Source organism: Hyperoodon ampullatus (assembly GCF_949752795.1).
Source record: "Hyperoodon ampullatus genome assembly, chromosome: 17".
Taxonomy (NCBI): Eukaryota; Metazoa; Chordata; class Mammalia; order Artiodactyla; family Ziphiidae; genus Hyperoodon; species Hyperoodon ampullatus.
Window position 1 is genome coordinate 33,429,154 of NC_136930.1, and position 27,968 is coordinate 33,457,121.

Genomic DNA, 27,968 nt, shown 5'->3' on the forward strand with positions numbered 1-27,968 from the left:
TTTGTGCTGTAATACAATTAGAACTTGCATCTGCCCACTAGCGAGGGGACTGCTAGACCTTGGACCGCACACTAGGCTCTGACAATCATACATTTCATTAGAATCATACAATATTGATTCCACCTCCAGAAAATGTTAGGGTCCTCTTGTTGTAGAATGAAGAGCCACTGATATTTGGTTGATTGCCTTTAACCAGAGAGGTTTTCAGTTCCATTTCGCAAGCTACAATAGCTGCATTCAATTCCACTTGAGCTCGATGAACTACATAAAACATGAGGCCTATACTTATAATAATCTGTGAATAAAAATAAAATATTACAGTTAACAATATTTTACATGGAAAAAGGGGAGAAATATATCCAATAAATATTTGTCTTAGAAATGTTACAAACAGGATGCTTGTCAAATACCGTTAGGTAAAAGTTTTAAATAGTTTACACACAGTTGTCATTTATTCTTCCTTTGGCTGCTGGGTGTGGAGGGCCAAAATCTACAGGGTAACAATTATATGGTTTCCAGTTAACACAAGGCAACTATACATCCCTTTTAGTCCATATTAAATGATGTTTGTTTGATACAAGTCAAGCTTCTCTCTTTGTACCAAAAAGCTTCCTTCAAGGAATAAAAAAAATTTCTACAATAGAGGTAAAGCTGGCTAAACTTTATTAATGTAGTATTATTTCTGTGCAGAATTATAAATGTCCGTAGGTATTTTTAAGCCCACTTAGAGAGAAGCACTACCATTTGCAAATGACCTACCTGGTGCAGCCAAAATTAAAAATATTAAGAAACACTTTAAAAAATGAAATGCCGGACTTCCCTGGTGGCGCAGTGGTTAAGAATCCACCTGCCAATGCAGGGGACACAGGTTCAAGCCCTGGTCTGGGAAGATCCTACTTGCCATGGCGCAACTAAGCCTGTGTGCCACAACTACTGAGCCTGTGCTCTAGAGCCTGTGAGCCACAGCTACTGAGTCCGCGTGCCACAACTACTGAAGCCTGTGTGCCTAGAGCGCATGCTCCACAACAAGAAAAGCCACCATATGAGAAGCCCACACACTGCAACAAAGAGTAGCCCCTGCTTGCCACAACTAGAGAAAGCCCGCGCACAGCAATGAAGACCCAACGCAGCCAAAAATAAATTAATTAATTTAAACAATTAAAAAAATTGAAATGCCAAGAAGCTTCAAAAGAAATTAACTAGAGATTGTGAACATGAAACTGTCTATACTTTTCAAAACAAAAACAAAGAAACATGGTGAGGGGAAAATACCAGTCAAAGGGATAACTAGAAAAAGCATTAAACTGAAAATCAGGTTCTAGTCTTCTTTTAGCCACTCACTAGTGCTGTGATTTCAGGTAAGTCCCTTTAAGCCAGATGGGCTTCTCCCACTGTCCAAAAGTTGTGGTCCCTCTGTGCTTAAACATTCTACATACAATTCAGCACAATGAATGTCTAAGCAGTCTACATCTTTTAAATGGTATTTATTCCAAAGTTCATTTTAAAGTGGTTCTTTAGAGTTCATAGCAAATACTCTCAGTAGATATTGTTTAATGTCCCAGCAAGCTTTCAAAGGCTGCTCTAAGGATAGTGATCCTTAAATATAACACTGTTTCAATTAAGCCTACCTATAATTTTATGGGAGAAATATTCTAGATACAAGTGTTGAGGGAGGTAGGGGGAAGGGCAGGATACTGGGAGTAAGGTAGGTTGAGTAGATGGGGGAATATGGAACTTGCACAAGGGAATCTGTACATTAAGTGAATACCCATTACTTAATACAATTCTAAGCAAATTAGTTATTTTATTTTATTTTTTATGTTATAGGAAACAAAGATATTCATTTTATTCATCCTTATTTAAAACATTTTCTTTTTTTAATATTTTAATTTTATTGGAATATAGTTGATTTACAATGTTGTGTTAGTTTTAGATGTATACCAAAGTGATTCAGGCTACCACATATAGGCTACCACATATAGGTGATATAGGCTACCACAGAATATTGAGTAGAGTTTCCTGTGCTATACAGTAGGTCCTTGTTGGTTATCTATCTTATATATAGTAGTGCACGTATGTTCACCCCAAGCTCCTGATTTATCCCTCCCTTGCCATTTTCCCTTTTGTAACCATAAATTTGTTTTTGATGTCTGTAAGTCTGTTTCTGTTTTGTAAATAAGTTCATTTGTATCTTTTTTAAAAATCAGATTCCACGTATGAGTGATATCATATGATATTTGTCTTTCTCTGTCTGACTTACCTCACTTAGTATGATAATCTCTAGGTCCATCCATGTTGCTGCAAATGGCATTATTTCATTCTTTTTTATGGCTGAGTAGTTATTTCATTGTATATATGTACCACATCTTTTTTATCCATCCCTCTGTTGATGGACATTTGGGTTGCTTCGATGTCTTGGCTATTGTAAATAGTACTGCAATGAACATTGGGGTGCATGTATCATTTTGGATTACAGTTTTCTCTGGATATATGCCCAGGAGTGGGATTGCTAGAGAATATGGTAGTTCTATTTTAAGTTTTTTAAGAAAACTCCATACTGTTCTTCATAGTGGTTCTACCAATTTACATTCCCACCAACACTGTAAAAGGGTTCCCTTCAAATTAGTTATTATTTTTTTTGTGGTACGCGGGCCTCTCACTGCTGTGGCCCCTCCCACTGTGGAGCACAGGCTCTGGACACGGAGCCCCAGCGGCCACAGCTCACGGGCCCAGCTGCCCCGCAGCACGCGGGATCCGCCCAGACAGGGGCACAAACCAGTGCCCCCCACATCGGCAGGCGGACTCCCAACCACTGCACCACCAGGGAAGCCCCAAATTAGTTATTTTAAACGTAGGCCTTTCAATCTTGTCTTTGTTCTCTAACATGTGAGCTCTCTTAAAAACACAAGATATACTTATTGAACACCCTAAGTTTGATACTATGTGGATGGCGATACAACGTAAAGAGATGAAAAAAATGTTAACTGATTGGGGGAGGGTGTGGATGAGATGCTAAGTTCTGCTTAGGACATGCTGAATTTGAGGTGCCTATTAGATATCCAAAGCAATTGAGTGAATGGGTCTAAAGGTATGGAAAGAAGGCTAAACTGAAGATGTGTATTAGGGAGTCCTTGCAATAAACATAACAGCAGCAACCACAGTAACTGGATTTACCAAGAAGAAGTTTTCAGAGTGAGACTAAAAAGCTCTGGCTAGAATCTTGAGGAAGACCAAATTAGGGGTGAAAAGAGAAGGAGGTGCTGATAAATGAGCCAGGCAAACAGCGAAAAAGATCAGGAGAGTGGTATCAAAGAAGCTAAGAGAAGAAGGTGTTTTTAACAGGCATAGTCGCTTTGTTTCCTGGTGCGCGAGGAGAGGGGATTAAGAGCGCTACTTAAAAGAGCTCCAGAGACGGCCGCGAGTCGCGGCTAAAAGGGCAGACCCCAGAGACGGGCGTGGGGCACTGGGGCTGCTGCTGCCGATGCCAAGAGGCCTGTGATAACGAAGTGATCACTGAAGAAATCAAAGAGGAAATAAAAAAATATCTAGAAACAAATGACAATGGAGACATGACGACCCAAAACCTATGGGACGCAGCAAAAGCAGTTCTAAGGGGGAAGTTTACAGCAATACAATCCCACCTTAAGAAACAGGAAACATCTCGAGTAAACAATCTGACCCGGCACCTAAAGCAATTAGAGAAAGAAGAACAAAAAATCCCCAAAGTTAGCAGAAGGAAAGAAACCATAAAGATCAGATCAGAAATAAATGAAAAAGAAATGAAGGAAACGATAGCAAAGATCAATAAAACTAAAAGCTGGTTCTTTGAGAAGATAAACAAAATTGATAAACCCTTAGCCAGACTCATCAAGAAAAAAAGGGAGAAGACTCAAATCAATAGAATTAGAAATGAAAAAGGAGAAGTAACAACTGACACTGCAGAAATACAAAAGATCATGAGAGATTACTACAAGCAACTCTATGCCAATAAAATGGACAACCTGGAAGAAATGGACAAATTCTTACAAATACACAACCTGCCAAGACTGAATCAGGAAGAAATAGAAAATATGAAGAGATCAATCACAAGCACTGAAATTGAAACTGTGATTAAAAATCTTCCAACAAACAAAAGCCCAGGACCAGATGGCTTCACAGGCGAATTCTATCAAACATTTAGAGAAGAGCTAACACCTATCCTTCTCAAACTCTTCCAAAATATAGCAGAGGGAGGAGCACTCCCAAACTCATTCTACTAGGCCACCATCACCTTGATACCAAAACCAGGCAAGGATGTCACAAAGAAAGAAAACTACAGGCCAATATCACTGATGAACATAGATGCAAAAATCCTCAACAAAATACTAGCAAACAGAATCCAACAGCACATTAAAAGGATCATACACCATGATCAAGTGGGGTTTATTCCAGGAATGCAAGGATTCTTCAATATACACAAATCAATCAATGTGATACACCATATTAACAAATTGAAGAAGAAAAACCATATGATCATCTCAATAGATGCAGAGAAAGCTTTCGAAAAAATTCAACATCCATTTATGATAAAAACCCTGCAGAAAGTAGGCATAGAGGGAACTTTCCTCAACATAATAAAGGCCATATATGACAAACCCACAGCCAACATCGTCCTCAATGGTGAAAAACTGAAACCATTTCCACTAAGATCAGGAACAAGACAAGGCTGCCCACGCTCACCACTCTTATTCAACTTAGTTTTGGAAGTTTTAGCCACAGCAATCAGAGAAGAAAAGGAAATAAAAGGAATCCAAATGGGAAAAGAAGAAGTAAAGCTGTCACTGTTTGCAGATGACATGATACTATACATAGAGAATCCTAAAGATGCTACCAGAAAACTACTAGAGCTAATCAATGAATTTGGTAAAGTAGCAGGATACAAAATTAATGCACAGAAATCTCTGGCATTCCTGTACACTAATGATGAAAAATCTGAAAATGAAATCAAGAAAACACTCCCATTTACCATTGCAACAAAAAGAATAAAATATCTAGGAATAAACCTACCTAAGGAGACAAAAGACCTGTATGCAGAAAATTATAAGACACTGATGAAAGAAATTAAAGATGATACAAATAGATGGAGAGATATACCATGCTCCTGGATTGGAAGAATCAAAATTGTGAAAATGACTCTACTACCCAAAGCAATCTACAGATTCAATGCAATCCCTATCAAACTACCACTGGCAGTTTTCACAGAACTAGAACAAAAAATTTCAAAATTTGTTTAGAAAAACAAAAGACCCCGAATAGCCAAAGCAATCTTGAGAACGAAAAATGGAGCTGGAGGAATCAGGCTCCCTGACTTCAGACTATACTACAAAGCTACAGTAATCAAGACAGTATGGTACTGGCACAAAAACAGAAAGATAGATCAATGGAACAGGATAGAAAGCCCAGAGATAAACCCACGCACATATGGTCAACTTATCTTTGATAAAGGAGGCAGGAATGTACAGTGGAGAAAGGACAGCCTCTTCAATAAGTGGTGCTGGGAAAACTGGACAGGGACATGTAAAAGTATGAGATTAGATCATTCCCTAACACCATACACAAACATAAGCTCAAAGTGGATTAAAGACCTAAATGTAAGGCCAGAAACTATCAAACTCTTAGAGGAAAACATAGGTAGAACACTCTATGACATAAGTCACAGCAAGAGCCTTTTGGACCCGCCTCCTAGAGAAATGGAAATAAAAACAAAGATAAACAAATGGGACCTAATGAAACTTCAAAGCTTTTGCACAGCAAAGGAAACCATAAACAAGACCAAAAGACAACCCTCAGAATGGGAGAAAATATTTGCAAATGAAGCAACTGACAAAGGATTAATCTCCAAAATTTATAAGCAGCACATGCAGCTCAATAATGAAAAAAACAAACAACCCAATCCAAAAATGGGCAGAAGACTTAAATAGGCATTTCTCCAAAGAAGATATACAGACTGTCAACAAACACATGAAATAATGCTCAACATCATTAATCATTAGAGAAATGCAAATCAAAACTACAATGAGATATCATCTCACACCAGTCAGAATGGCCATCATCAAAAAATCTAGAAACAATAAATGCTGGAGAGGGTGTGGAGAAAAGGTAACACTCTTGCACTTCTGGTGGGAATGTGATTTGGTACAGCCACTATGGAGAACAGTATGGAGGTTCCTTAAAAAACTACAAATAGAACTACCATATGACCCAGCAATCACACTACTGGGCATATACCCTGAGAAAACTATAATTCAAAAAGAGTCATGTACCAAAATGTTCATTGCAGCTCTATTTGCAATAGCCCAGAGATGAAAACAACCTAAGTGTCCATCATCGGATGAATGGATAAAGAAGATGTGGCACATATATAGAATGGAATATTACTCAGCCATAAAAAGAAACGAAACTGAGCTATTTGTAATGAGGTGGATAGACCTAGAGTCTGTCATACAGAGTGAAGTAAGTCAGAAAGAGAAAGACAAATACCATATGCTAACACATATATATGGAATTTAAGAAAAAAAATGTCATGAAGAACCTAGGGGTAAAACAGGAATAAAGACACAGACCTACTTGAGAATGGACTTGAGGATACGGGGAGGGGGAAGAGTAAGCTGTGACAAAGCGAGAGAGAGGCATGGACATATATACAGTACCAAACGTAAGGTAGATAGCTAGTGGGAAGCAGCCGCAGAGCACAGGGAGATCAGCTTGGCGCTTTGTGACGGCCTGGAGGGGTGGGATGGGGATGGTGGGAGGGAGGGAGATGCAAGAGGGAAGGGAAATGGGAACAGATGTATATGTATAACTGATTCAGTTTGTTATAAAGCAGAAACTAACACACCATTGTGAAGCAATTATACTCCAATAAAGTTGTAAAAAAAAAAAAAAGAAACTCAAAAACAAAAGTAAAAAAAAAATAAATAAAAGGCATAGTCAACAGAATCTTCGGTTGCTAAGATGAGAACTGGAAAGTGTATCTGATTTAGAGAAGGTTAGTGATGACAGCTTGAGGGAAGAATTTGGTGAGCCCACAGAAAATAAGTTTAGAACCACTGAAAAAGTCTTTCTAATCCCAAAAAGGGTGAATGGGCTACATCTTTACATGGGATTTTCCCCCAGATGGCATTCTGCAGCCCAGGGCCTGGCAATGTGTACTGACTCTTCCCAACAGCCCAGTGAAGTAAACAAAACAAAAAAACAAAAAACTTTTTTAAAAGTTTCCCTATTAAAACAAAAGAATAAAAAAAAAAACAAAAATAAAAACAAAGGAATCAAACACAAGTAGAAAGACAAGCTTTAAAGAGGAAAGCATACAGAAAGTGATTTCTTCCACTGTCAACTGAAAAGCAGGCCAAGGGTATGAGCAGAACATAAGATGGTTAGTACGTTTTTTAGTTGGAAATTGAGGGGTTTCCTATTTAAAGGCTTTTGATTTTTCTGTTAAGCAAGAGAGGTAATCTGTTGAGAATGAAGAAGGAAGCCAGGAGAGGAGGAAAAAACTGTGAGGAGGGTGAGGGTAAGACTGAAATAGTCATTGAGGAAAATGGGGGAACGGGAAGACAAAGGAAACAGAATATAGGGCAGTGTTGAGAAACTAGCTGAAGATTTGCAACCATGAATTAAATATCACCAATTTGCTTGGTTGTATGACCTCCCCAAAAGAGCAAGTGCAAAGCAGATCAAAACCTGCATTTATCTAGGATTGGGGTTTTGGCTGATGAGTACACACAAAAATATATGGGAAAGATTAACTGAACTGACAAACCATGGAATCTAAGTTGGATTTCAGTACAGTAAATAGTTGTGTCTTCCTCTGAACATCTGTTTGGTATTTCTTTGATTTTACAGACACTGAGGACTCTATTTAGGTGGCTACAGTGGGAGGCAAATTTGTGGCTCATTTCTAGTGAATATGAGGAACCTCATGTTATTTACTCTGCTAACTTTAACCTAAGCTTCATCCTTTTTTCCTATGCTAATCTTCTCCTTCAAGATGACTTCTTTCTCCTCTCTATTTATTCTCCTGTATATCTTTTGTAAGCTACATTAAATCCTCCCTGAAACAAATTACAAGTAACATCATCAATATATCCAATCAAGGCATAAACATGCCTTCACTTTTTTGTTGTTGTTTTTTGTAAATGTCTGGGCTAAGAAACATTTACCTTTTTCCCCGTTTTGTATCCTAAGCTTTAATAATTTGCCAATTCAAGCAAAGGGGTAAGAAATCTCTTAGAAAAAAAGAACATCCTATATTTTAAGAAACACCACTGACAAATGCATGAACTAGTTTGCTCTATTACATTCCATTGATTATAGTTGAGTAATTTACTAAGATGCATAGAAATATAAAGTATCAAATAGTGAATATCTTCTGAAAACTACTAATAATGAGGAATTCTAATTACAATGTCAAGAAAAAAAGATGTTTCAAATTGTTTTCAGGAAACTTGAAAAACATAAAATATGCTTAAATATACTAAAAAAATCAATCTGAGAATGTAGTGTACATCAGAATCTTAGAGTACCTTGGGATGATTATAAACATAAATTATTAACATAGATACTACGTAACACATAGAAAGTTAGTATGTGATTGGCAGGCTACATTAATAAAAATAAACCAACTGTAATGAAAACTCTAAACCTATAGCAGGTTATCTTAAAAAAATGTAGCTCTGAAGAAAAAATAGTAAAGAAAAATAAAAACTGACTTCCTGAGTATCAAAAATATTACAAAATTTTTGTTAAAGCAAGCCCTTTCACTGACAAGCTTTATTTATAGTTTAATGTAAATATTCCTGGGCTTACTTTGTTTACTAAACTTGTACTGCATAAGCACAAAGAAAATTAACTCTGGCTTTATTTATCGTAGTATTTTTAATACAATATAGTACCTCAATAAATTGAGAATACCACTAACAGTAAATTTGCAATGTGACACCATATATTCAATAACAGTATAAATTAAAACTTACAAGTCAAGGGACCAGTAAGTTAAGTCAGCTATCTCACTAGTATTATCTGCTCAGTAGACCGCTGGTTATGAGCATGGTCTCTAGAACCAACTGCCTTTGTTCAAATTCTGATTCTACCCCTTGCAGCTCTGACATTAGACAAATTATTATTCAGTGGTGTGCTAGTAAACTAGCTCTTAGGGATCAGAGGTGGGAAGCTTGACTTAGAGCACTTGCCATTTTCCATAACTGTAGATACCTCCGTCATGACCAATTTCAAGCTACCAGTGTGACATCACTGAATGTACAATTGGCTCGAGATAATAGATAATAAAATTATATGCCTACTAAGGTTTTGGTAGGCATTAAATGAGCTTAAATATATGGCATATAAAGCATTCAATAAATGTTAGTGACCATCATCAGCACCATCTTACTAAATCATCAAAAATTATGGTGATTTTATATTTTGGTAAATCTCAGGAATGAAATGTATCACAAGCAAATGAATTTTTAACTCTTCCTGCATGTAATTTAAGGCACTGAATAAGTCTGCCTACATAGCAGGATTTTCCTGTTTTATTAACCTCTTATATTGAATTGTATGTACCCCAAACTATGCTATAATCTGCATGGTAGTAATAATCTATTATACAAATATTATTTGAACTTGTAATGGAATACTTCTATACCTTTTATAAAGCAATACTTTCTAAAAAAATTTTTGTTCACATCAAATTGTACTAGAAAGAAATTTACATTGCCAGTATAATAATCTAAAAAATACCAGTAGAAGAGTTCAATACCTTCAAAATTTGAAGGTAAAGTAACTAAGATAAAAACCCAACCCCACCAAATCTCACTATCTTTAGAAATGTAGTATTAACACTTCATACAAACTCAAAATAGAATATTTGATTTAGTCATGACTTTGAAAATAATCACTGCAAAAAGAACCTTATTTTTGTCATTCCTTTTTTTGTGTTTAAGAGAATTTTCAATAAGTGTCAATTCAGTTCTATATATTTCCATATATCCACACAATTAAAAATGTAAATGTTGTCAAAATATGAAGTAGTATTGAAAGAACAAGAAAAGGTGTAAAAAGGAAAAAAAATCTTCTTAAATTATTTTCAGTGAAATTTCTTAGATTTAAATCAGTAATGTCATACAAAAAGGAAACAAACAAAAAAAGACAAGCCTTGGCCTTAAACTCACCTGTAAACAAAAAACAAAATATCCACTAACACTTTGTTCTGCAATGACATCTTCCATGGTCCTCAGGGTGGTACCCAAATAAGAATTCAGGAGCTGGGTAGGAAGCAGTCCAACCGAAGATGCCATCAGATAGTTGGGTAAGGAGAGATCGGTAATCTAGAAGAGCAGATTAAATGGAATGATTCATTACAACATAAAATTTCAACTTCACATAAAACTGTGGTACAAGTCTTGCTAGCAGTTTTCCCTTGGAGTAGAGGAAGCTGAACTACTTTTCAAAGCATTCTGGTTTTTAAAAATGATTATAAAGGGAATACATACAGAATGTAAAAGAGTTATAATGAAATAAAAGTTTAAAGAAAAATTTTAATATTCTATTATTCTGCCATTGAAAGCTAACATTTGTGACTATTGTTTTTGCCTTACACGTAAATAAAATGTGCGCACACACAGATCACTCTGTCAAAACAGTGTTTTAAGTCTTCCTCATGTCATTTAAATATTCTTCATAAGCATACTTAAATGGCAATGTGGTCACTGGGCTTTGAAGCCAGGTAACGCTAGAATGACACTTAAAGGCTGAGTCTTTGAATATCAGTTTTTTTTTCATTTGTAAAATGAGGATAATAACCACTACCTTACATGGTTGTTGTTAGGATCAGAAATATTTGTAAATATCTTAACAAATGCCTAGCACATGACTGACACTCAAAAAGGTAGAAATTATTATTATTATACAATTACACTATTGGGTTGGCGAAAAGGTTCATTCGTTTTTTTTCCCATAAGATGGCTCTAGTAGCACTTAGGTGTCTTTAACTTCATTCGAAACAATTTTGTTAGATTGTATTGTGACAGCTGTCATATCGGTGTGCATTTAAAAAATAACTTATCAAAATTGAATTTTTGTGTAGCCATTTTATTATTAAAGATGGAAGGAAAAAAAGCAACACTTTCGGCATATTATGCTTTATTATTTCAGGAAAGGTAAAAACGCAACTGAAACGCAAAAAAAATTTATGCAGTGTATGGAGAAGGTGCTGTGACTGAACAGTGGTTTGTAAAGTTTCGTGCTGGAGATTTCTTGCTGAACGATGCTCCACGGTCAGGTAGACCAGGTAAGTTGATAGCGATCAAATCGAGACATTAATTAAGAACAAGCAACGTTAAACCACAAGGGAGATAGCCAGCATACTCAAAATATACAAATCAAGCGTTGAAAATCATTTGCACCAGTTTGGTTATGTTAATCGCATTGATGTTTGGGTTCCTTGTAAGTTAAGCAGAAAAAAAAACCCTTCTTGATGGTATTTTCACATGCGATTCTCTACTTAAACGTAACAAAAACATTCTGCTTTTAAAACAAATTGTGATGGGCAATGAAAAGTGGGTACTGTACAATAATATGGAATGGAAGCGATCGTGAGGCAAGCAAAACCACACCAACCACACCAAAAGCTGGTCTTCATCCAAAGAAGGTCATGCTGTGCATATGTTGGGATTGGAAGGGAGTCCTCTATTATAAGCTCCTGGAAAACCAAACGATTAATTCCAACGAGTACTGCTCCCAAGTAGACCAACTGAAAGCAGCACTCGATGAAAAGCGTCCAGAATTGGTCAACAAAAAAACGCATAATCTTCCATCAGGATAACACAAGACTGCATGTTTCTTTGATGACCAGGCAAAAACTGTTACAGCTTGGCTGGGAAGTTCTGATTCACCCACCATATTCACCAGACACTGTACCTTCGGATTTCCATTTATTTAGGTCTTTAAAAAATTCTCTTAATGGAAAAAAGTTCAATTTCCTGGAAGAATGTAAAAGGCACCTGGAACAGTTCTTTGCTCAGAAAAAGTTTTGGAAAGATGGAATTATGAAGTTGCCTGAAAATGGCAGAAGGTAGTGGAACAAAACAGTGAATACGCTGTTCAATAAAGTTCTCAGTGAAAATTAAAAATGTATATTTTATTGTTACTTAAAAACCAAAGGAACTTTTTGGCCAACCCAATAACACTGTGTGGATGTAGCACAATTTAACCATTCTTTTGCTGCAGAACATCTAAAATTGTTTCTTTCTTTCTTTGTGTATATGTGATTATGTATTTTTTTTGCTATTATAAATTTTTTAAACCTATGTGAAAACCTTTGTATATTAACCTCTGTGGTAGAACAGTGTCTAAAATATTCCCAATAAATCCATCTCGTAGTATTCATGCCCTTGTGTGATCCTCTCCCCTGGAGTGTGGGCTGGACCTAGTGCTTTCTTCTAGCAAACAGACTGCACAGCATAAGCGATGAGATATTAGTTCCAAGATTAGGTTACAAAAAAAACAGGATTTCCATCTCTCCCTCAAGAAGTTAAGTTACCATGTTGTAAGCAGCTCTATGGAGAGGTCCTTGCTGTACCAAGGAATTGATGTCTTCAGCCAACAGCTAGCAAATACCTGAGACCTGCCAACAGCCACCAGAGTAAGCCTGGAAGCAGATTCTCCCCCAGTGGAGCCGTAAGATGGCTGCACCTCTGGTCGGCATCTTGATTGTAGTACTGAGAGAGAACCTGAATTAGAGGCACCTAGCTATGCTGTACAGGAATTCCCAACCCACAGAAACTGTGAGATAATAAATGTTTATTAAGCCATTCAGTTTTGGAGTGATTGTTGCACAGCAAGAAATGACTAATATGCAACTCCATTATTTTAGGAAAGATCATTCGGAATGGAATTACTGGATCAAACAGTAAAAACTGTTTTCCCAAAAGGTTCACAGTTTTACATACCTATCAGTAAGTAATGTATATGTGTGTCCATTTCATCATACTCTTACCAAATTTAAGTTTTAAATTTCAATCTTTCTTAGTTTGATAGGGGTAAAAATAATGTTTGATCATTGTTTAATCTGTACTATTTTAATTTATATTTACATTAGTTTTAAATATACATTTTTCTATTTGCACTTCTTTAGGGCTTTATTTGTTCACATTTGCTAATGTTCATTGAAATGTTAAGTGTTTTCTTATTTATTCATGAGATTTATTCTTTTTATAGCAAGGGCAACTTTTTGTCCATTATATGTGGTAAATATTTTCCTTTAAAGTGTCTCTTTAATTTTATGTTTTGACATTCAAATGTTTCTAAATTTATACATATGTTATTTATATATATTATTAATTGTTTCCTCTGATTTCCCATTGCTTTTAGCTTTAGAACATCTTTTCAGAGCCCATTGTTAATTTCTGCCTATCTTTCTTTTCTTATTATATTTTCCTTTTTAATATTTACCACTTATTCCTTCTGTAATTTATTTGAATTAAAGGTGAGGATTCCTTATTCCTCCCTTTCCCCAGTAGCCAATTTTCCTAGCATTATTTATTGAATAATCAATAACTTCTCCAGCAACTTATGATGTTTACTTTATTATAAATGAAGTTACTATATATAAAGGGGTCTATTTGGGGCTCTAATACTGTCCACTGATATCTTAAACCTTGTGTTGAAACCAAATTATTGTAAAGCCTATCAGTTTAATATGAGGAATTTCCCATCCTTCAAACCCCTATTATTACTCTTCTTTTAAAATTTGCATAACCTTCTTACCTATTCATTTTTACAGATACATTTTAGGATCACTCTGTCACTCAAAAAACTTAGTAAATATTATACTAGGATTAAGGTAAATTTATAAGTTAATCTGGACAGAGATGCAATCTCCAGAATATTCAGTCCTCTTATCAAGAAATGTTTTTATAATTACTTAAAAATCCTCCATATTTCTTACTAAAGTTTGGTGGGTTTATTCACATGTATCAGTTATTTCTTATTAGTTTATTTCTAAGCATTTTGTGTTATAGTTGTTGCTGCTACTGCCATTAATTTTGAGAATAACTTTTCCACATCCTTATCTGGGTATTACTGTTATATAAGAAAGCTAGTGGCTATTTTATTAAATTTCATTTTTATTAATTTTAAGATCTGGTATTTTAATCAGCTACAGGTTACTCTATAACTACAATCTAACCTAATAATTATGTAAATCATGTTTTCAATAAAGATACATTTATCTCTACTCATAGATGATTAATTGGAGATATACCACTGCTGGTTTAGAAAGAATACTGCAGTGACTGGTTGTTCAAGATTCACCTAAAGAATTACTGGCTCAAAGACTGCTCTATGCAAGATGCTCTGGTAGGTGCCTGCAAGAGGCAGTACGACACAATTTTTACCTTGAAGAATTTACACACTGACAAGTACACACACTACTTCAGAAACAGGCAGAAAGGGAGCCTTGAGAAGAACTACACAGAAAGTATTAAAGAATAAACAGGGATTAAAATCTCTGTAGGAGTGGGGGACCAAAGGTCAATATTGTAGAATAAGAGGAATTTGAAATGAACTCCACAAGCTAATATGGGTTTGGCAGGCAAAGATAGGTGGGATGAGGAAGTTAAGGTGTTCCAAGAAGAGAATGAATAAGGACAATGTGGTAGGTAACATATAGGATGTATTAGTAAAGTTAGCAGTACAGTTTGGATTATTTATAGGGCAAGGGAATCCTGTCAAATAAAGACAGGGCAAGTATTCAGGGTGATACTTGTTACAGGCCTTGGGTTAAAGGAGAATGAGTTTGTATTCAGTAGAAAAGCTCTGGGGAGTCTAATCAAAGAATGACATAAATGGGGCTAAGTATTAGGAAGGTTCCTCTATCAGTCTGGAGCACTTACAGGAATGGAAAACTTTCTTTAGAACTAAACATGTCAAATGTATAAAATAAATAAATATGACAAAAATGAATCATAAAAATTATTACACTGCAGTTAATAATGACATTATATGTTATGGAAGTTATTTTTAAAATAAATATTTAAGTTCCAAAATATCAGAATGCAAAGCTTCAGTTCATAATCTTTAAATGTAATGAAGTTTCTCCAAAGAGAACACATAATTGACATTTATGGATGACATCAATAATATCCAAGCGGCTACTTTAAGAACAGATATCATAAATCTGAAACAACCCTGCCACTTAACTCTTTAACAAGACCCTTGTCCAAAGCATAAATCAAAGTTTATCAAACATTTCATGACCGAACCTCATTCTACAGAAAAATCAAGTGTTATTATTTACATACAGTTCTTTTCTGAAAAGCTGCATAGCTAAATAAAGCAAAGAAACTAATTTCAGGTAATCATTGTAAACTGTATTGCTGGTGTGTCAAATAATTTAACCAATAGAACAAAACAATAATACACACACATACAGTTTTTCAACTATTACTAAGTGTATTAAAGATAAACAGGTTCTAAATTATTCTAATCTGGCATTTCCTATGAGCCATGATCCTATTCAGAATCTGCATCTAGTTCCAGTCTTTGACAAACAACACTAATTTAGAATACCTCTTCCCACAAAGAGACCCATCCAACCTTCTTTCCCCGGTAAGCCTTTACCCACCGACTTTTTAAAAAACATGTCTCCCAATCCAAAAATGGGCAGAAGACCTAAACAGGCATTTCTCCAAAGAAGATATACAGATTGCCAACAAACACATGAAAGAATGTTCAACATCATTAATCATTAGAGAAATGCAAATCAGGGCTTCCCTGGTGGTGCAGTGGTTGAGAGTCCGCCTGCCGATGCAGGGGACATGGGTTCGTGCCCCGGTCCGGGAAGATCCCACATGCCGAGGAGTGGCTGGGCCCGTGAGCCATGGCCGCTAAGCCTGCGCGTCCGGAGCCTGTGCTCCACAGCGGGAGAGGCCGCAACAGTGAGAGGCCTGTGTGCCGCAAAAAACAAACAAACAAACAAGCAAAACTACAATGAGATATCATCTCACACTGGTCAGAATGGCCATCATCAAAAAATCTAGAAACAATAAATGCTGGAGAGAGTGTGGAGAAAAGGGAACACTCTTGCACTGTTGGTGGGAATGTAAGTTGATACAGCCACTATGGAGAACAGTATGGAGGTTCCTTAAAAAACTACAAATAGAACTACCATACGACCCAGCAATCCCACTACTGGGCATATACCCTGAGAAAACCACAATTCAAAAAGATACATGTACCAAAATGTTAATTGCAGCTCTATTTACAATAGCCAGGACATGGAAGCAACCTAAGTGTCCATCATTGGATGAATGGATAAAGAAAATGTGGCACATATATACAATGGAATATTACTCAGCCATAAAAAGAAATGAAATTGAGTTATTTGTAGTGAGGTGGATGGACATGGAGCCTGTCATACAGAGTGAAGTAAATCAGGAGAAAAACAAATACCGTATGCTAACACATATATATGGAATCTAAGGAAAAAAAAAAAGTCATGAAGAGCCTCGGGGTAGGATGGGAATAAAGACAGAGACCTACTAGAGCATGGACTTGAGGATATGGGGAGGGGGAAGGGTAAGCTGTGACAAAGCGAGAGAGAGGTATGGACATATATACACTACTAAACGTAGGGTGGATAGCTAGTGGGAAGCAGCCGCATAGCACAGGGAGATCACCTCGGTGCTTTGTGACCACATAGAGGGGTGGGTTAGGGAGGGTGGGAGGGAGGGAGATGGAAGAGGGAAGAGATATGGGAACATATGTATATGTATAACTGATTCACTTTGTTGTAAAGTAGAAACTAACACACCATTGTAAAGCAATTATACTCCAATAAAGTTGTTTAAAAAAAAAGAAATGTCTCCTTGTCCTACTTTCCAAAAAGACATTAAATGTGAGCCTAGAATATTCCCACTGGAATTCCTGACTACAATACCCTGGGATCTTGGCTCAGGACTGTTTTCCTACTTCAAAGACTCCTAGAAATCTCAGCCTAGGATGTCAGTGTTATCCTGTTGGTTAGATTCTGTGATCTGAAATACTCCAGTGAGAGTTCCAGGGATGGTGAATGCTACCTGATTGCCATCTTCCCATGCTTTTAAACCTCTAGAAGCACCATGAAAGTATACATATTCTTATTCTCAGAGGTACTGTGATTTACTTAGAGATGTAACTCACTTGTCTGGGTCAGTAGGGGTTACTGTAGAATATTACTTTACCATATACCAGATAGATCCTGAAAACAAAGACGTGCCCATCTGAAGGAAAAAAAAGAGAAAGAAACCCTTAATTCTGAAGAGCAAGAGCTGATTCTTCTCTGAACACATATTTTTGAAGCTGACAATAAGAGAACCTCTGTCTTTAGATGGATCACTCAGATGCTCACTGAACCTGAGGCCTGCTGTCCTCTCAGGCACGGCACAAAGCACAGCTCCCCTGGCAACCCTGCCTCCAGCTCCTCTGCTTTCTCTATTTACGGCTGTTTACACAACGGCTTTACGGGCTTTAATTTAACACACTAAGAAAGTTTATCATTTTTACAAAGAATATCTTGACACAGATCGAGTGAAGAATATAAAGGTGATCTGTGTATGGAAGAACTCAAGTTTTATCCAAAGCTTTGTGAATCTCTATTAGTTTTGGCAAATTACACCTTCCTGTATAGGTGTGTTTCTTAGTTTATATAAAAGCAATGCTGCTTATTGACAAAGTTACTATTAAAGTAAATTCCAATTAAAATATATATTTAGTAATATTATACAGAAAAAAATCATGAATCCCTATAATAATTTTTAAGGAATGGTCAAAAGAAGTTAAAATGACTACACTTGCTCTTTTCATCTAAATATTATTGATAAATTATATATTTTATAATATATATCCTAAATATTGATACTTACTATCAATATTTCAGAAACAGAGAGGGAGAAATAGTCAACAAATGGCAACTAGTTTTCACTTCCAGAAACATGAAATTTTAAAAACTGGTTAAAGGAAAAACATTAACTGCCCATTCCCTTCCCTCCCCAAAATACCTCTTTCAGTGTTCCCAATCTCAGTTGCCCTAGCTAGACACTTCAGAAGTCAGTCACACACTCATTCGTCCCTCATTCTCACATCCAATCATCTACCCTCTCTTATGGATTCTACCTTTTACATATGTTAGAAATCTACCCATTGTCCGTCCCTATTCCTATTCAGTCTCCCCCTCTCTAGTCTTGATACTCTAGACCTACCCTCCACTCACAACCTATGCTAACTTTTGCAGAAATCTTTTAAAAAGGCAAATCCAGTCCTGCTTAAACTCCTTCCTACTGCCATCAGAATGAAGGTCAGGTTCTTCAACATGCAAACTGCTTCATGACCTGGGCTCTGAATGTCTCATGCTTCACATCACACTATGTTCCAGACACATTAAAATTCTCTTGTTCTTGGAACATTCCTTGCTCTTTTCTTTTTGGGCCTTTGTACATTGCTCCTTCTGGCAAGAACACTTATATCCTTCCTCCCACTCCTTTTACTTGGGCAAAGTCCCAAACTGTCTTTCACTACTCAGTCATCAATTTCTCTAGGACACCTATCCCAAGCTCCCAAGTCTGCATTAAGAACTGCTCTCAAGTTCTCTGACAGAACACTATTACTCACCAAGTCCCTTCACACTAGAGAGTAACGGAAGGTTTCACCATCTGTTTGCCCTTTACCCCTTCCTCAGACTATGAGTTTGTAAAGGAAGGGACCCATCTGTCTTGTTCCTCATTGTGTCTCTAGTCTTTAGTATGATGCCTACTATATATCAGATACTAAATATATGTTGATTGGATGTAGACTGTATCAACATTAAAATTATTTTGTTTATAAATGTGGAGACTTATAATAGTTACCAGTTTATAAACAGGCCAGGATGCAAAATCCACTTGTAATTGGCTGTTCAGAAACTAAACATGCTTTCCCCCTTCCCCTCAGAGAAATAATGTATTAAATGGAAATTAATTCATTATCAGCAAAATATTAGCCTTGATATATCCAGAATGTTTTCTCCACTAGACTGCAAGCACCTTGAAGGATCTGGGATGGCTTTATTCATTGCTATTGTATCTCTAGCATCTAGAACAGCAGTGGGCACAGAGTAGTACCTATCAGTTACTTGTTGAGTGAATACTGAATGAACACTAAAAGCATTTCCAGTAACCTCTGAGGTCAATGTGATATCAAGGTTAAGACCCTCTGTTCAGGCAGCAACCCTGAATGTACTGAGAAAAGTCTTGCTACCGGAAAAAAAAAAAAACCCAAGGCAAGGGCTCTGAGAAACCCCACTCTAACAGGTGGAGAGAGCATCAGTGTAGAGGCTTCTACTGACAGAGATAGGACAATAAATCTGTCTACAATGCAGAAACCATCTTCATATATACAGATTTTTTCATTAGTTCACTATCCCTAAATTAGGAACTGCTTTTAACGGTTCCTAAATATTTTAGGGGTCACTGATCCATTTGAGAATCTGATTAATACACACATTGAACCTCCTCCCCAGGGGCGGGGGGGTGAAATATATATATATATCTTACTGCATATAATTTCTGGAACATAAGTTAAAAAGATCTTCTTTATATAGAGTTATGACAAACTATTGGTTTATTACTTCTACTCATTCAACAAAAATTTATCAAATGCCTTCTACACATAAGGCCCAGGTCTAAGCAGGGATAAAGATACAAAGATTGAAAACCACAGCTGACTGTGTGGTCATTTTAAGTCATTTTGTAGTATACTTAATGACCAAAATGTTCATTACATTCAGTAAAAAGTCACAAAAATCATTTATAACATTCACTCACAATGTTATATAATGAAAACACATGCATTAACAAATGCAAAGACTAGAAAAATAAACACTGAAATGTCACTGATTTTTCTTCTTTGTACTTACTATACTTTTCAAAGTTTTTACAATGAATACTTATTTCATAGACAGAAAAAGCAAATACTGTTAAAATAAGTTTTAATAAGACTCTCTGCCTCTAAAGAAAATTTTTTATCTAGGAAGGGGTAATAAGACATACTGTATTCGTTACTATGATACAACAGGCTAGAGATACAGATTTGTGAATTCTAACCCCATATATGACACATGAAAATCACAGAAGCTGGTGAGATAACTGAAGAGGCACAAACAGGAGAACACAGTTTTGAGGAAGTAATAGCCAGCTATACTCAGTGGTACTATGAGGTCTAAGGATGTGGGCTAAGGTGGCATGACATTTTTCAACTTGGTCATCATGTCTCAACCTTCAAGACTTGACGACTCCAAGCTCCTTCAAAACACAGACTGTGCCTCTGTCTTTCTATTCCATCTGAACTGTACCACTGGCAATGAATCAGTATACTTTAATAGTAAGAAGAAATAATCATTAGATATACTGGTACAGTGACAAGTATCATGACCCATCATCTGTGTATGAATGAATGATTATATCTATAATAACACAGAATAAGAATGTAAGAAGATGAGAAAACATTTTAATAAAACATACTATCACAAAACTGTTAAATAAAAAGTAATGCTAGTTACTCAGAACATTTGTCTTTTTAAGAGCAAACTCTGAGACCCTGTCTAACCTATCTCATTTTACAAATAACAAAACCTGGAGGCCAGATCATTAAATGACTTCACAAAGTCACACAGGAGCTGAGACAGAACCTAAGGTCCCCAAAGAATCCATGAGGCTAAGATTTTACCATTTTTCTGGTCTTTCAGTCACTAGCCAATAAAATACTTTTATTTAATTATAATAAATTTCAGTTCGATTGTGAACTAAATTACTAGAAGTAATGTATATTTTTCTTGATTACTCAAGGCAAACTCTAGGAAAATACATTAGTTACATTTGCTTCAACTTTGTCTTTAATCTTATTTTGCTGTCATTATTTTAGTCAGTACACCAGTTTCACAGCTCCCTGCCCCTCCCAAAACAAATAAAGAACCTTTCTGTTGCTGCTTCTAACCTACTGTGGGCTAATAAAAATAGCCAAAGTAACTAACAGTTAGGTAACATAAAATTCTCTAAAGTGGTTCCACTGAGAAGTGAGCCAGGATGATGGGTCAGGCCTTGCACTTTTAAATTTACTCATTTCTTTTCTTTTTCTTTTTTTTTTCTTTTTATCCACATATGGTCTTTTTTTTAAAAAAGGGTTTTGCTAAATACAAAGGTAAAAAGATATATATGAGCGCTTAAGGGCCTCTTCCTACAGTTGCAGGGGCTCAGGCCTGGTGGCTGTGACTGCTGTAGCTCTAAGGAAAACTTTTTCTGCAAAGTGCCAGGTAGGAAATATCTTAGGTTTTGCAGGCCATAGGGTCTTTGTCACAACTACTTAACCCTGCTGTTTTAGCTTAAAAAGAGCCACAAATTGAACATACATGAATGAGCATGGCTGTATTCCAATAACACTATTTATGGATGTTAAAATTCCAATTTCATGTAATTCTCACATGCACAAAACATTATTCTTCTGATATTTTTTCAAATCATTTTCATGGGATGATGTCTAATTCAACTGTGTAGAACCTTGCCCAGTGCCTGACACATGGGAGGTCCTAGGGCAAGTGCTCTGCAACTATCAGTGGAATAAGGAGATCTCTGAGCAACCCAGCTCTTCTCAGATCAACAACAGAATCTTAGGTAAGTTCATGACTCTACTACTAACTGTGTGTTCCTGGGATAGTTATTTCATCACTCTGCCTCAACTACCTTAGCTTAAGATGAGGATTAGGGTTTATATGAGTCTTAAATAAGTAATGTGTACATGTTAGAAGAACAGTGCCTGGCAGTTATTAAGTACAATATAAATAACGGTTAAATTACAAACAAACAAAAAACTTTGAGTATCAATGTCCTTTTTTTGGAACGCAGAGGATAGACAGAAGGAAATAGTAAGTAATGAGCAAGCTATATATTTTACCGCAGCTTTGTAGCAGGTATTAGTAAACACATTTTACAACAGAAAGTATGGCTCAAAAGAGTAGCTCAAGATGTCAGAGTAAATGTTAGAACTAAATCTAATTTCAAGTGTGTGATATTTTGTCCTCTATATAACTGCCTATAAGTCACTAATAACTCCTCAGAGGACTGTTGTGATGATTAAGCAATATCATGTATGTAAATTTGCTCTGCATACTGTAAAGTGGTATACAACATATGAATAAGAGGATCTTCCATGCTATGTTTTATGTTTTTGTTTGAGGTTTCAAAGATTTAACCATGATGGAAAGAAAATTTCCCATGTGGAACTGTTTGAGAAGTTTTTCTATGACCGAAATGAAAACAGAGAATTATTTTTAGGATCTCCTATGGAACAACAGCGACAACAAAATCAAACCCCTTTGGAAGTTGCAAGCACCAATATGAATAGTGTTACCCATAACAACCAATTATCGTGTAATATATTTGGATTAAAGTTGACATTTCACTGGTGGTAACTTTAAACTGTAGAAGTTCAGATGTCTCCAAGGGGGCATCTTATAGGAGACTTTACAAGAATGCTTTAATGCTTACTCAATACAGAATGGGATGTTATTCTTATGAATGTTTACAGTTTTCAACTTTATCAACAAAAAGGAAATCCTGAAATTCTGAGGCTACAGACAAGATTTGCTATGTCTGAATCAGAAATGATCATGTATATCTCTTAGAATGAGGATGAAAAAAGTTAACACATCAAAGGGCACTTAGTAATTGTGGAATGATAAGAGAGAGGCTATAGAAGTAAGATGAGGGTTGGGAGTTTATCCTGAGGAGAGAAGAAAACTCACTTGAGAGTTTCCCTGCAGGGAGTACCAAGATCGGATATGCATTCTAGAAAGATCTTTCTGGAGAGAGAAAAAATTAGAAATCTTTGTTTAAGAAGCAAGGAGACCAGATGGGAGGCTGAGATGCCTGAACCAGGGTAGTGGCAGTGGACTGAACTGAAGGGCCTGGGAGGCAGAATCTGTAAGTCAAGTGCCAGAGTCATGAAGACTGCTACCAAACACTCCAGTTCTCTCCTTCCTGGCACACACACTGCCCCTTTGAAGTTAGCTGTAGCCATGTAACTTGTTCAGGCCAGTAAAAAGTGAGATTACTTCCAGGTGAAAGCTTTAAAAACCAGTGTGCAATTCACCATGTCACATAAACCAAGTGAAAAATGGTGGCTCTGTCATCCTGGATCCCAAAGTAAAAACGACATAAAGCAGAGACTCCCCACCCCTTCCCCAAACCAAGTTGAACCTGGATCTGTGTCAAGTAAGTAAACAAACCTTTGTTTTTTTTTTATACTTAAAGAACGTATATTTATGAGAAGTCATGAGAAAAATATGGCATCATATGCAATATAGAGTCTATTTAATAAAAAAACTTAATTGTATTATAAATGCTGGAAGCATATATTATAGTCGCCCAAATCATAAAAGATGAATTCAAAATATATATTAAATTTATCTCCCTTTCATCATAAACAATAATTCAAGTTGCATTTTTTATAAACCTTTGCTTTTTAATCCACTGAGGTTTGGGGGTTGTTACTGTAGCATAATTTAGCCTATCCTGACTGAAGCAGTAAGAAACAGTCATCCTAGATACGTGCTCAGATAAGAACAGTACCTAGAAACACACACAGACTACGCATCTAGAAATCTGTCTTAATGTACAATAATACCTACAGATACAAGATTACATCAAAAAACACTGGTCGGGGGGGAGGGGTTAACTATTTCCCAACAGAAACAATAAGTGCATTTTTAAAAGTGGAAAAAATTTAAATATGTCCTTGGGAAATTATATTTCTTATAATCTAAGAATTGATACAATGAAGTGTTATGTACTTATTTTCCATTTCAAGCTTTTCAAAAGTGGAGTGTCAGTTTGCTTATCCCTTTCTAGCACACGTGGGAGAAGGAAAGAAATAAAGTTAAGAATAGATAGGAAGCAAGAGAGAGCACCTTTCCTTCTTCCATACATTCACCTTTTACAATCAGCTCCTGGCTCTAAAATATAAAAACCACTACACCACCACCACTAAGAATAATAATTGTTAATAATTTTTGAGAATTGAGTATGTGCCAGGCAAATACTCAATGCCTTCACTGCATTAGCTTATTGAAGCCTCATAACTCAGCACAGACTAATCAAGGACTGTTTATTTCCAAAGCCTGTGCCCCTCATGACCACTATACTTCACTTCCTCTTTGAAGCAGGCCCAGATAAATTTCTTTAATCATGGGCATTGATTGAAGATCAATCAATCATGGACACTGAAGATGAGTTTTAACTGAAATAGCGGGGAAAAGGGATAATTTAAAAGATAGGTAGGGAAGAAGAAAACAAAAGAAATATGCCTGGAAAGGGGGCAGCTGTGGGTAGCCTGAGGGGTAGGAAGGCAGAGAGGGTAGAGGCAGAATGAAGTTCTAGAAGGCAGAAGGGAAAGTCAGGCTAAAACAAAAATGAGCCTAAACTAAGTTTTCTTTTCACTCACATACCCTGGGTGAATTCAGTAAACAGTTTTGGTTGAAAGAGCTACTAAGCAGACAGTTAATAACAGAAATGAACAAGATATAATAGACTATATCCAATGGCTCCACAACCCCCCTGCTTATGGCCAAGAGTGAGAATTTCACACAGTACCATGCACTTTTTCAGCTGATCTGGGGTTTATAACTCAGCTCCACCACTTGGTAGGTGGGTGATCCTGAACAAGTTCCTGGATGCTTGAGCCTCCATTTCTTCCTCAGTAAAACTGTGCCAATAATACCTATTTCAAGAGGCCAGTTTTCTTTTTTTCCTTCTTTTCTCTTGACCCCACAAGGCCAACTGAGAATTGCCCCTTGTCAAGTTTGGTTTCAATTACATAATTACCTTAAATTATTTCCAAGTACGGAGTATAACTTCTTAATCACGTGTTTAATATGTTTAAGAGATTACTTTTAAAAAAACCTAACTTATTTTTAATTAATAAATATATAGAGTCCACATTATATACCTGGGACTATACTAGGTATTAAATATACAATGAAGAAACAGAGTCATGGGTTGAGACCCTATCTTCAAACCATAGTGCAAAGTTTGACTCTACCTAGGTGACCCTGGGTAATAACAACAGTAATGATGACAAAAGCCAACATGTGAATGTTTGTTAATCCAAGGTCAGTAGCATGTATTTATTTTACTAATTGTCTCAATAATCCTATGAAGTAGGTACCGTTACTTTCCCCATTTTGCAAATAAGAAAATGAACCACAGAGAGGATAAGTAACTTGACCAAGGTCAACAGATTCTATGGGGACAGTAGAATTCCAGAGCACCAGCCCTGTGTTTCAGACTATTAGACAATAGTCTATAAAATATGTATAATCACCTTCTGCAGGGTTAGTTTAGATTAGAAATAATATGTGGGAAAGAGCCTAGGATAGTAGGCACATGGTAGGTGGACAAGAAAATGCACATGGAAATAAACTATACTAGAGAGGAAGCAAACTAAAGGTATGAAACTATTCAGGTTCCTTAGTTCCCACTCTCAAAGTCTTAGGATACATGATCTATTATTATCCAAGGTTGGGTCAAAGTTCATGTTTATAGGAGGTTGTGAAAAGGTAAAAATTTAAGGAAGAGAACATACCAAACTGCCTGTAAACACCAAACTTTATCTGTACAGAAAACTCCTTATCTCTTTCCATGCCTCCACAAGCTTCAATCTACAGTCATTACTGCTGTTGGTTAGAATCAACATGAGATTTGCAAAAGGCATTTAAAAAGAAAAGAAGAAAAAAGGAAAAATCTTAACTTCATCACAGAGAGGTAGGTTGGTTAGAATTATTCTTAACATAAAACAAAATGAGAAAGTTTCTAGAGACTAACAATTTATTTTTGAGACAAAACAATGTGTCAGAATAACATAAAATACATTGATTCCTATGGATTTGAGTGCTAAATCTCTTTCTTCACACAGAGTTTTCTTTAGGTCTAGCTGAAGGATTGAGTTCCTGGGAATCTCTATATGAACTCTTTGAACTTTAGAATCATTGAATTTGAGGAACTCAGTAACCAGTTCAACCCCTTCACCTTAGAAAAGTGGAAAGCACGGGCAGATAGTGTTAATAATTTGTTCCAAAGACACTAAGTTTGTAAATACTGCATTCCTTTCTTCCAATGGGATGGTTTCCTCACTTCGCAGTGTTTCTATTCCTCAGTCAGTTACAATGCGATGTACATTAACTAGAAATACCTAAACTGAATAAGCAGAACATATGAATACAAGGCAAAAAGAGCATAGAAGGTGTGTAAAAAGACAAATATATTCTCACTAGGAAAAAGGTTATCTGTCCTATTTTGTTTTATCTTACGACCTAGTGATTTCAAAATGAAGTTCCTCCAAAAAAAGATAAAAAGGAGGCTTCCCCCCATTACACTGTAAAAGCAAATTACTTGATGAAAAAAAAAAAAGCCTATTAAAAATTTTAGGAAACTCCAAAATATGGAGTCTGTAACCACCCTCTACACTGTTCACCCAAACACTTCCTTTAGCCCCACGTTGTTAAAAACTTGAGTCAAAACACTGGATGCATTTACGCAGGTTAGAGAGAAAGCTAGGCATGTGAAGCCTTTACTCCCTGACTGTTGCCAAAGCTGTTACAGAAATCAGATGACAAATGTTTAAAATGGATATTTCCACTCATCTCCCCTCATAGTTAAAAGGGCTCTTCATTTCTTTTTATATCTTTATTGGAGTATAATTGCTTTACAATGTTGTGTTAGTTTCTGCTGTACAACAAAGTGAATCAGCTATATGTATACGTATATCCCCATATTCCCTCCCTCTTGAGCCTCCCTCCCACACTCTCTAGGGCTCTTCATTTTTAATCAAACTCATATGCCAAAAAAGGAGTAGCTCTTTCTCTACCAAATCTCCTACTGAGGGCCGGACTTAGACTTGCTTTATTTGTTTGAGATTTCTCAGGGTACGACGGAAAGTAATTTTAATTCCTGTTGTTAATGTCACTTCTCTGCTGGCATTTATCTGTTGGAGCGTCCTCCCAGGGCTGTCACAAGATCGCTCAAAAACAGACTTGGAGAGAGATGGACCAGCGGGACACCACTTACCGAGAACACTGCATTCTGAAGCCCAAAAGGTATGGGGGTCAGTCTGGCCAGTGCTACCACTTTCAGGCCACTTCCTCCCTCCACGACGCGAATAACGGCGCTCAGCTTCTCGCTGCTTTGGATCCTGGCGGTCACCCAGGCGGTGAGCAGCCGCTTGCAGACCACATGGGCGATAAAGGTGCCGATGAGGACGCCCACCACCATCAGTCCCATGCCCAGCACGAAGCCGTACAGGTAGCCGGCAGCCACGTTGAGCACGATGTACCCCCAGCCGCAGGGGAACGAGACCACGATGAAGCCCACCACGAAGAGCAGGACCCCCAGCAGGGAGTCAAGGCTCTCCACCCAGAGCAGGAGGTGCTGCAGGTAGCGGCGGACCAGGGCCAGGGAAGCGAAGCACACCGCGGCCAGCACGCAGACCAGCACCAGGCTCCGGCACCAACAGGTGCTGCCGAGGCAGCAGCAGCGCCAGTTTCTCACCTCGGCCACGCCGACCACCACGCCGCCGCCGCTGCCGCTCCCGGGGCTGCCCGCCAAGGCCGCGCCCGGCGCCGGCAGCTCAGAGGCCGCAGGCTGACCGTGGTGCCCCAGATAGGCTCCGAGCAAGGCTCTGGAGGCCGCTGCCGCCGCTGCCTCCGCCGCGCTCGCCCCGCCCCCGCGGGGAAGGCGGTCCGCTGAGTCGTCCCCGCCCGCCGCCCGCGGCAGGGCCCAGCAGGGCGGCAGTTCTGCGTGGCCCGGAAGGGTGTCGTGCTGCAGAAGTCGGGGCAGAGTCTGAAGCAAGCTCCCGCCGGGGCTCCACAT

At 37.3% G+C, this 27,968-nt stretch overlaps 1 protein-coding gene across 2 annotated transcripts; it reads right to left on the reverse strand.

Moving 5' to 3' along the window:
• Positions 1 to 103: 103 nt before the first annotated feature.
• On the reverse strand, positions 104 to 27,968 carry TMEM64 (transmembrane protein 64; the record flags this gene model as incomplete). Of its 2 annotated transcripts, XM_079722190.1 has the most annotated exons (3): positions 104 to 295; positions 10,212 to 10,367; positions 27,168 to 27,968. In XM_079722190.1, the coding sequence occupies 3 exons, from the start codon at positions 27,966 to 27,968 to the stop codon at positions 104 to 106; spliced, it is 1,149 nt and encodes a 382-aa protein (XP_079578316.1). The 2 variants fall into 2 exon arrangements, with proteins under 2 accessions (XP_079578316.1, XP_079578317.1); XM_079722191.1 differs by lacking the exon at positions 10,212 to 10,367.